Consider the following 10,676-nt stretch of genomic DNA (forward strand, 5'->3'; position numbering starts at 1 on the left):
TTTTTTTTTTTTTTTTTTTTTTTGAGTCACCCAGGCTACAGTGCAATGGTGCGATCTTAGCTCACTACAACCTCTGCCTCCTGGGTTCAAGCTATCCTCCTGCCTCAGCCTCCTGAGTACCTGGGACAACTGGCATGTGCCACCATGCTTGGCTAATGTTTGTATTTTTAATAGAGACGGGGTTTCACCATGTTGGCCACACTGGTCTTGAACCCCTGACCTCAAATGATCCACCTGCCTCAGCCTCCCAAAGTGTTGGGATTACAGGTATAAGCCACCACGCCAGGCCTTCTTTTCTTTTTTGAGAAAAGGTCTGGCTTTGTTGCCCAGGTTGGAGTGCAGTGGTGTGATCACAGCTCACTGCAGCCTCGAACTCCCTGGCTCAAGCAATCCTCCTGCCTCAGTCTCTCGAGTAGCTGGGACTACAGGCTGCACCACCCTACACAGCTAACATTTTTTAACTTTTTCTACAGAGGCGGGGGTCTCACTATGTTGACCAGGCTGGTCTTGAACTCCTGGGCTCAAGCGATCCTTCAGCCTTGGACTTCCAAAGTGCTGGGACTACAGGCATGAGCTACCATGCCTGCCTGGAAATGACTGTTTTCTATCCTTTTCTCAGATTCTCATGCTGCCGGGTGGGGTCGGGCTGCTTTAAAAAGAGCCCAACAGGTTGTTCATGGCTGCTTTCTCAACAGTTCTGTCCCTGGACTGTTATTTCCTCCTGCAATGGCAAAAGGGCATGCCTGCCTTCCTCCTTTCTGAACCTATACCCTGATCCCACCCTCCCCCCATACACACACAAACAAAGTTAACAAAAAAGGAACCGCTCCTCCGGAAACCAACTCAGGAAAACAGAAGGGACGAGAATCTTGAGGAAGAACCACATCAGTTTGGAGCTTGTTCTGGGAAACCCTGAAAAAGTGTGGGAGAGCCAATTCAGAGGAGAGGCCAGGCACAATGGCTCACGCCTGTAATCCCAGCACTTTGGGAGGCTGAGGCAGGTGGATCATCTGAGGTCAGGAGAGCAGCCTGACCAACGTGGTGAAACCCTGTCTCTACTAAAAAGAAAATACGGCCGGGTGCGGTGGCTCAAGCCTGTAATCCCAGCACTTTGGGAGGCCGAGACGGGCAGATCACGAGGTCAGGAGATTGAGACCATCCTGGCGAACATGGTGAAACCCCGTCTCTACTAAAAAATACAAAAAACTAGCCGGGCGAGGTGGCGGGTGCCTGTAGTCCCAGCTACTCGGGAGGCTGAGGCAGGAGAATGGCGTAAAACCCAGGAGGGGAGCTTGCAGTGAGCTGAGATCCAGCCACTGCACTCCAGCCTGGGCGACAGAGCAAGACTCCGTCTCAAAAAAAAAAAAAAAAAAAAAAAAAAAAAAATTCAGAGAAGAGAGGAAAAAAGCCTCAGTATTTGTTGAGCACTTACTATGTACCAGGTACTATTCTAAGAGCAACATCTGGATTTGTCTGTCTCATTCTGTAAGGAAGGTGCTTTTTTTTTTTTTGAGACAGAGTCTCACTCTGTCGCCCAGGCTGGAGTGCAGTGGCCCAATCTCGGCTCACTTCAAGCTCCGCCTCCCAGGTTTACGCCATTCTCCCGCCTTAGCCTCCTGAGTAGCTGGGACTACAGGCGCCCGCCACCACGCCCGGCTAGTTTTTTGTATTTTTAGTAGAGACAGGGTTTCACCGTGTTAGCCAGGATGGTCTCGATCTCCTGACCTTGTGATCCGCTCACCTTGGCCTCCCAAAGTGCTGGGATTACAGGCGTGAGCCACTGTGCCCGGCCCTTTTTTTTTCTTTTGAGATAGAGTCTCACCCTGTCACTCAGGCTGTGATCACGGTTCACTGCAGCCCCGACCTGCCAGGCTCAAGTAATTCTCCCACCTCAGCCTCCTGAGTAGCTGGGACTATAGGTGTGTGCCACCACTCTTGGCTAATTTTTTGTATTTTTTTGGTAGAGATGGGGTCTCCCTATGTTGCCCAGGCTGATCTCAAACTTCTGGGCTCAAGTGATCCATCTGCCTCAGCCTCCCAGAGTGCTGGGATTGCAGGCGGGAGCCACCATCCTGGCCATCAGGTGCTATTTTGCCTCCATATGAGAAAACGGAGGCTGAGAAGAGTGAACTCATTTCTGCAAACTTGCACAGTCAGGAGTCCATGCAGCTGGGACTGGGACCCAGGAAGTCTGACTCCAGGGCAGAGTACCCTAAGCGGCTGTGCTGTGTGCACTGCCCCCCTCAGATGCTGCGCTAGGAAAATGGGCTTTGCTCATGACATTTTGGCAGGGAAATAATGCAAAAGATACAGATTAGAAGGAAATGGGGCCAGGTACAGTGGCTCACCATGTCTACTAAAAATACAAAAAGTAGCAGTGGCTCACTCCTGTAATCCCAGCCACACAGGAGACTGAGGCAGGAGAATCCCTTGAACCCAGGAGGCAGAGGTTGCAGTGATCTGAGATTGTGCCACTGCACTCCAGCCTGGGCGACACAGTGAGACTCTGCCTAAAAAAAAAAAAAAGAAGGGGCCAGGTACGGTGGCTCACACCTGTAATCCCAGCACTTTGGGAGGCTGAGGTGGGTGGATCATGAGGTCAAGAGCTCGAGACCAGCCTGGCCAACATGGTGAAACCCCCATCTCTACTAAAAATACAAAAATTAGCTGGGTGCTGGGTGTGGTGGCATGTACCTGTAGAACCAGCTACTCAGGAGGCTAAGGCAGGAGAATCGCTTGAACCCAGGAGGTGGAGGTTGCAGGGAGCAAAGATCACACCACTGTACTCCAGCCTGAGTGACACAGCGAGACTCTCAAAAAAAAAAAAAATTTTTAAAACAGAAGCTGGGCACAGTGGCTCATACCTGTAATCCCAGCACTTTGGGAAGCCGAGGCGGGCAGATCACCTGAGGTCAGGAGTTTGAGATCAGCCTGGCCAACATGGTGAAACGCTGTCTCTGCTAGAAGTACAAAAATTAGCCAGGCGTGGTGGCAGGTGCCTGTAATCCCAGCTACTCAGGTGGCTGAGGCAGAAGAATGGCTTGAACCTGGGAGGCAGAGGTTGCAGTGAGCTGAGATTGCACCACTGCATTCCAGCCTGGGCAACAAAATGAGACTCTGTTTCAAAAAAAAAAAGAGAGAGATACAGTGGTGAACTAACTTGTCCCAGGTCACTCTGGGAGAGAGGGAGGTGTCCACTCAAGTGTCGGGGCCCAGGCACTGAGCCCACAGCCTACACTCCTGACCACCCCCTATACTGCCTCCCAAAAGTGTGTTACTTGCCAACATTTGACCTTCAGATTTCACATAATAATCTGGAATTTCAGCTTTTTTTTTTTTTGAGACGGAGTCTCGCTCTGTCACCCGGGCTGGAGTGCAGTGGCCAGATCTTAGCTCACTGCAAGCTCCGCCTCCCGGGTTTACGCCATTCTCCTGCCTCAGCCTCCCGAGTAGCTGGGACTACAGGCGCCCACCACCTTGCCCGGCTAGTTTTTTTTTTTGTATTTTTTTTAGTAGAGACGGGGGTTTCACCATGTTAGCCAGGATGGTCTCGATCTCCTGACCTCGTGATCGCCCGTCTCGGCCTCCCAAAGTGCTGGGATTACAGGCTTGAGCCACCGCGCCCGGCCTGGAATTTCAGCTTTTCCTAAAGAATCAGACCTGGCCAAAGCGAGGCTTCTGTTTCCACAAGGTAATAACTGTTTGTGTCTCTTTCTCTGTTTACCCACTTGGCCCTCTTCTGATGGTTGGACTTCTGACCGCAGGCTGGGAGAAAGTCAGTGGGCCCAGAGAGAAGAGGCAGCAAAGGCCAGGACATCCACGCGGTCACCACTCACCTCGGTGTGTCCAAGGCACGGATGACGGTGGAGAGGAGCCGGCCGTCCCTCGAAGTCACCTGTGCCACATACTGGGGCGGTCCGAGGCCCGTAGCCTCCACGACCTTGGAGAAGGCAGGGCTGCCAGAGCAGTCACACAGGGAGCCAGGGAGGTGGCAGCAGTCACCCGTCGTCATGGCCACAGGGAGCCTTGTATCCTCAGGGCCTGAGGCCCATGGTCCCAGGAGCCTGGGAACAGGCCAGTGCGGAGGTTAGCGGCAAGGTTAGTGAGCCTGATGGACTAAGGTTTGAGTCTCTTGTCAAGGCTATAGGCACCACTAGAAAATTTACATCTCTGAGCCTTAGTTTGCATGATCTGTAAAATGGGCCTCTGTGGGGCCAGTAAGGATTTAAGGAGACGATGCACGTAACTCAGCACAAGGCTGGTATACAGCAGGAGCTTGGGTTGTATTATTTCTCACACTCCTAAGAAAAGCTAGGCTTCCCTGGCCAGGCACAGTGGCTGATGCCTGTAATCCCCACACTTTGGGAGGCTGAGGAGGGTGGATCACGAGGTCAAGAGATCGAGACCATCATGGCCAACATGGTGAAACCCCGTCTCTACTAAAAATACAAAAAAAAAAAAAAAAAAAAAAAAAAGAAAAGAAAAGCTAGGCTTCCCATTCTGGCTGACATGGTGAAACCCCGTTTCTACTAAAAATACAAAAAATTAGGCAGGCATGGTGGCATGCACCTGTAGTCCCAGCTACTCCGGAGGCTGAGGCAGGAGAAGCGCTTGAAACCAGGAGGGAGAAGTTGCAGTGAGCCGAGATCATGCCACTGCACTCCAGCCTGGGCGACAGAGCAAGACTCTGTCTCAAAAAAATAACCAAACAGGAAAGCTAGGCCTGGCCAGGTGTGGTGGCTCACGTCTATAATTCCCAGTGCTTTGGAAGCCAAGGCAGGAAGATTTTTTTAGCCCCAGGAGTTTGAGACCAGCCTGGGCAACACATCAAGACTCTATCTCTATAAAAAACAAGAAAATTAGGCCAGGAGCAGTGGTTCACACCGGCAATCCCAGCATTTTGGATTTAAGACAATCTGCCTGCCTCGGATTGCCTGAGCTCAGGAGTTTGAGACCACCCTAGGTGACATGGTGAAACCCTGGCTCTACAAAAGAAAACCAAAAATATTGGCCAGGCGTGGTAGCACAGGCCTATAGTCCCAGCCACTTGTGAGGCTGAGGTGGGAAGATGACCTGAGCCAGGAGTTTGAGGCTGCAGTGAGCTATGATGGTGCCAACTGCACTCCAGCCTGTGCCACAGAGTGAGACCCTGTCTCTAAAAAAGAGAAGACAAGAAAAGCTAGGCTTGCTCTTACTTACCCTCAAAGCCTCCAGGGCCAGGACTACCTTTCAACTAATACCACCTTTCTACCTTTCCAGATATGGTATCAGAACCAGTTCTTTTTTTTTTTTTTTTTTTTTGAGACAGTCTCGCTGTGTCGCCCAGGCTGGAGTGCAGTGGCACGATCTCGGCTCACTGCAACCGCCACCTCTTGGGTTCAAGCGATTCTCCTGCCTCAGCCCCCAAAGTAGCTGTGATTACAGACATGCACCACTATGCCTGGCTAATTTTTGTATTTTTATTTTTTTATTTTTTTATTTTTTTGAGATGGAGTTTCCCTCGTCGCCCAGGCTGGAGTACAATGGTGCGATCTCAGATCACTGCAACCTCCACCTTCCGGGTTCAAGCGATTCTCCTGCCTCAGCCTTCCAAGTACCTGGGATTACAGGGGCCCACCACCACGCCCAGCTAATTATTTTATTTTTATTGTATTTTATTTTATTTTTTTGAGATACAATCCAGCTCTGTCGCCCAGGCTGAAGTGCAATGGTACGATCTTGGCTCACTGCAACCTCCACCTCCCAGTCTCAAACGATTCTCCCTACCTCAGCCTCCTGAGTAGCTGAGACTACAGGCGCATGCCACCGCGCCCAGCTAATTTTTGTATTTTTAGTAGAGATGGGGTTTCGCCATTTTGGCCAGGGTGGTTTTGATCTCTTGACCTTGTGATCCCCCTGCCTTGGCCTCCTAAAGTGCTGGGATTACAGGCGTGAGCCACCATGCCTGGCCTATTTTTTTGTATTTTTAGTAGAGAGAGGGTTTCACCATGTTGGCCAGGCTGGTCTCGAACTCCTAACCTAAGGTGATCCGCCTGCCTCAGTCTCCCAGACTGCTGGGATTATAGACATGAGCCACCACGTCCAGCTAATTTTTGTATTTGTAGTAGAGATGGGGTTTCACCATGTTGGCCAGACTGGTCTCAAACTTCTGACCGCCGGTGATCCATCTGCCTTGGCCTCCTAAAGTGCTGGGATTACAGGTGTGAGCCACTGTACCCAGCCCAGTCGAGAATGTCATTGAAGGAACAAGAGCCCTCTCTGGAGACCTCCTTGAAGCCAATACAGGTGCCCTGGAGCCAAGGATCTCTGTCCCCAGCTTGTCTAAACCCCAAGAGCTACAATGTCCAGGGCCCCCGCAGCTCCTCAAGTGTTCAGAAAGTCTAAGCAAGAGAGGCAATCAGGTACTCACCAAAGTACTCCCACCCCCACCCCAAGTCAGCTTTTAAACTGTCAATCAGAATCCGAGCGCCAGAGCAGGGGAAGTTGTTCATACCTGTAATCCCAGCGCTTTGGGAGGTCCAAGCAGGAGGATCACTTGAGGCCAGGAGTTTGAGATAAGCTAGGGCAACATAGAGAGACCCTGTCTCTCTGAAGGTTTTTTTTTTAATTAGCCAGCCATGGTGGTGAAAGCCTGCAGTCCCAGCTACTTGGGAGGCTGAGGAGGGAGCCTCAACTTCTTGAGCCCAGGAGTTCAAGACTGTAGTGAGCTATGATCACACCACTGTACTCCAGCCGGGTGACAGAGCAAGACCCAGTCTCCAGACTCTAAAACAAAAGAAAGCAAAAAAAAAAAAAAAAAAAAAAAAAAATCTGAGCCCCAAAGTGGGAAGGTGAAGCAATGGGGGAGCAATTACTAACTCTTGGGCTAGGACAGTTCACCGCTGGATAAATGCCCTCTAAAAAGCTCAGCCCGCAGCCTTCCTGGCCTCATGTGTTCTCCAGAGCATCACAGTCCAGCCTCTGCACGCCAGATAAGCAAGTATTACCCAAAGGCAGGGGCCCAAGAGGAAGACTGCAGGCCTGAGATAACACTCACAGGGCAGTGGCCGGGCCTGACACAGGGTGCCTGCTGCTGTCCCTCCCAAGTCCCTGCAACCAGAACCTTCAGCTCAGAGGCCAAAGGGGAAGCGGCTGGGCTCTTTGCGGGAAGGCGGGCAGAGGCGAGTCCTTTCCTCCATCCCAGCCCCTCTGAGGATAGGTCTTTACATTTCCTTTTTTTTTTCTTTTAAGACAGGGTCTTGGCCGGGCGTGGTGGCTCACACATGTAATCCCAGCACTTTGGGACGCCGAGGTGGGCAGGTCACCTGAGGTCAAGAGTTCAAGACGAGCCTGACCACATGGAGAAAACCCGTCTCCACTAAAAATACAAAAAAATTAGCCAGGCATATTGGCGCATGCCGGTAATCCCAGCTACTTGGGAGGCTGAGGTCAGAGAATCGCTTGAACCTGGGAGGCATAGGTTGCGGTGAGCTGAGATCGCGCCATTGCACTCCAGCCTGGGCAACAAGAATAAAATTCCATCTCAAAAAAAAAAAAAAAAAAAAAGACAGGGTCTTGGCCGGGCGTGGTGGCTTATGCCTGTAATCCCAGCACTTTGGGAGGTCAAGGCGGGTGGATCACCTTAAGTCAGGAGCTCGAGACCAGCCTGGCTCACGTGGCAAAACCCCGTCTCTACTAGAAGTACAAAAATTACTCAGGCATGGTGGCGGGCACCTGTAATCCCAGCTACCTGGGAGGCTGAGGCAGAAGAATCGCTTAAACCCGAGAGACAGAGTTTGCAGTGAGCTGAGATTATGCCACTGCACTCCAGCATGGGTGAGAGCGAGACTTCATCCCCCTCCAAAAAAAAAAAAAGACAGGGTCTCACTCTGTTACCCAGGCTAGAATGCAGTGGTGTGATCTCAGTTTACTGCAACCTCAGCCTCCTGGGTTCAAGCAATTCTCCTGCTTCAGCCTCTCGAGTAGCTGGGGCTACAGCTGTGTGTCACCACACCCAGCTAATTTTTGTATTTTTAGTAGAGACAGGGTTTCACCATGTTGGCCAAGCTGGTCTCACTGCTGACCTCAAGTGATCTGCCCGCCTCGGCCTCTCAAAGTGCTGGGATTACAGGCTTGAGCCACCACCCCTGGCCTGGTCTTTACATTTCTGCAGATAACCAGATATTACAGGAACTATCCCAGCTCCTGTATAGGATGTTCTAATGTCTCTTCTATCAGGGAGAAAACAAAACAAAACAAACAAATAAACAAGAACAGGTAAATCTGCTAATGCAAGGCCTGCAAACCACCAAAATCATACTAGCAGCTTCTATCTGTCAAGAACCAGATACTGTGCCAAGCAATCTCCATACATAGTCATCATCTCACTGAACTCGAAACAGTTGTTATAAGTGTCTCCTTCAAAGGTCACCTTCCTGGAGAAGCCTTCTCGACAATGCTGTCTGGGGCCTGACGCATTGGCTCATGCCCGTTATCCCAACACTTTGGGAGGCTGAGGTAGGAGGAGAGTGTGAGCCCAGGAGTTTGAGAGAAACCTGGGCAACATAACAAGACCTCGCCTCTCCAAGAAATACAAAAATGAGCCGGGTGTGGTGGTGTGTGCCTGTAATCCAGCTACTCAGGAGGCTGAGGTGGGAGAATCGTTTGAGCCCAGAAGGTTGAGGCTGTGGTGAGCCATGAATGCATGACTGCACTCCAGCCTGGGCCACAGAGCAAGACCCTGTCTCAATCAATCAAGTGCCACTGGGATCCACTTGATTCCCCTCGTGGCATGTGTCCCTGTCTGAAACATTCTACTTATTCATCTACGTATTTAGCCATGTCTGTTGTTCCACCCTGCAGTGAATTCTATAAAAAAGGGACCCTGTCAGATTGCCTCCTGCTGTCCCCAGCACCTGGCCCTGGCCCTGTGTCTAGCCCAGAGCTGCTGCATTTCTGGTTGCTACTGCAGTCATTTCTCTTTTTCTTTTTTTATTTTTTGAGACAGAGTCTCGCTGTCTCGCCTAGGCTGGAGTACAGTGGCCGATCTCAGCTCACTGCAATCTCCACCTCCTGGATTCAAGGGATTCTTGTGCCTCAGCTTCCCGAGTAGCTGGGATTACAGGCACCCACCACCATACCTGGCTAACTTTTGTATTTTCAGTAGAGACGGGGTTTCACCATGTTGGCCACATTGGTCTCAAACTCCTGACCTCATGATCCACACTTCAGCCTCCTAAAGTGCTGGGATTACAGGCGTGAGTCACCACGCCTGGCCTATTTCTTTTCTTTCTTCTGTTCTTTTTTTTTTTTTTTGAGGCAGGGTCTCACTCTGTCACCCAAAAGGCTGGAAAGTAGTGTAGTAATCCTCCCACCTCAGCCTCCTGAGTAGCTCTGCACACCACCACATCCAGCTAATTTTTCTATTTTTTTGTAGAGATGGTGTTTTGCCAAGTTGCCCAGGCTGGTCCTGAACTCCTGGCCTCCAGTGAACTGCCCGCCTTGGCCTCTCAAAGTGTTGGGATTACAGGCAGGAGCCACCACGCACAGCCTGGAGATAGATCTCATTGAGTCTTCACAACAAACCAATAACTACACCCTATGATGGGGGAAGAGGCCGATGCTCAGAGAGAGGCATCTACCTTCCCAAGGTCACACAGCTGGGAAGGGGTGGTGTCAGAACTTGAACTTAAAACAGTCCAGGGAGTGGGTCTGGACCTCAAGAGACCTGGGTTCTTTAACTCCTGGCCCTCCTGGCTCTGCCACCAATGCTGGGTGTCCTGGTTCAAGTCATTTTGCTTCTCTGGGCCTCATTCTAATGATGGGGCTGGTGGAATCTGTCTGTGGAGGGGTCTCCTGAGAAGGAGTCTCCAGGCTGAATTCATCAAGTAAAGCTCAGCCTTAGCTAGGCTTGTTTAGGGTGGCACTGAGGCCCCCCAGTCTTTTCCATACCTGCCCAGGCTCCTTTTCCTGAAGGTAGGAAACAGAGGGCAGAGGAATCAGAGGGCCCTAAAACTCCCTACAGTGTGATCTCAGGCAGCTGTTTTACTCTCTCAGCCTCAGTATTCTCATCCATAAAATGAGTGTTATAGGCCGGGCAAAGCGGCTCACGCCTGTAATCCCACCACTTTGCGCACTTTGGGAGCTCAAGGAAAGTGGATCACTTGAGGCCAGGAGTTCAAGACCAGTCCAGTCAACATGGTGAAACCACCTCGTTTCTGCTAAAAAGACAAAAACTGGCCAGGCATGGTGGCGAGCGTCTGTAATCCCAACTACTCGAGAGGCTGAGGTGAGAGAATCACTTGAACCTGGGAGGCAGAGGTTGCAATGAGCTGAGATCGTGTCACTACATTCCAGGGCAAGAGAGAGAGACTCCATCTAAAAAAAAAAAGAGGGAGTGTCATAATATGTAGTTCACAAATTAGTAAAAGTTAAGAAATTAATTATTAGCTCCTATTATAATTACTATCATCAGCTTACAGAGCTGTTGATGAGAGGCCACACAGTCAACCCCTGGCACACACAGTAAGTGCTCAATAAAAGCTCACTATTGGCCGGGCGTGGTGGCTCAAGCCTGTAATCCCAGCACTTTGGGAGGCCGAGATGGGCGGATCACGAGGTCAGGAGATCGAGACCATCCTGGCTAACACGGTGAAACCCCGTCTCTACTAAAAAATACAAAAAAATTAGCCAGGCGA

General features: G+C 50.8%; 1 protein-coding gene across 3 annotated transcripts in view; it reads right to left on the minus strand.

The window, feature by feature from the left end:
- MARCHF2 (membrane associated ring-CH-type finger 2) overlaps positions 1–6,764 on the minus strand; it is a 22,469-nt gene extending 15,705 nt beyond the window's left edge. The window contains exons 1-3 of one of the 3 annotated variants that reach the window (XM_017879910.1): positions 6,494–6,538; positions 3,837–4,064; positions 844–912 (exon numbers count right to left, since the gene is read on the minus strand). In XM_017879910.1, coding sequence (XP_017735399.1) covers positions 844–912; positions 3,837–4,012 — 245 coding nt within the window. In that variant the 5' untranslated portion in view covers positions 4,013–4,064; positions 6,494–6,538. Of the gene's footprint in view, positions 1–798; positions 913–3,836; positions 4,065–6,493 lie in introns of all 3 variants that reach the window. The other 2 variants (XM_017879909.1, XM_017879911.1) reach the window with 2 other exon arrangements.
- Between the last annotated feature and the right edge of the window lie 3,912 nt (positions 6,765–10,676).

This window comes from Rhinopithecus bieti, unplaced genomic scaffold (assembly GCF_001698545.2).
Source record: "Rhinopithecus bieti isolate Rb0 unplaced genomic scaffold, ASM169854v2 scaffold_10589, whole genome shotgun sequence".
NCBI classification, from domain to species: Eukaryota; Metazoa; Chordata; class Mammalia; order Primates; family Cercopithecidae; genus Rhinopithecus; species Rhinopithecus bieti.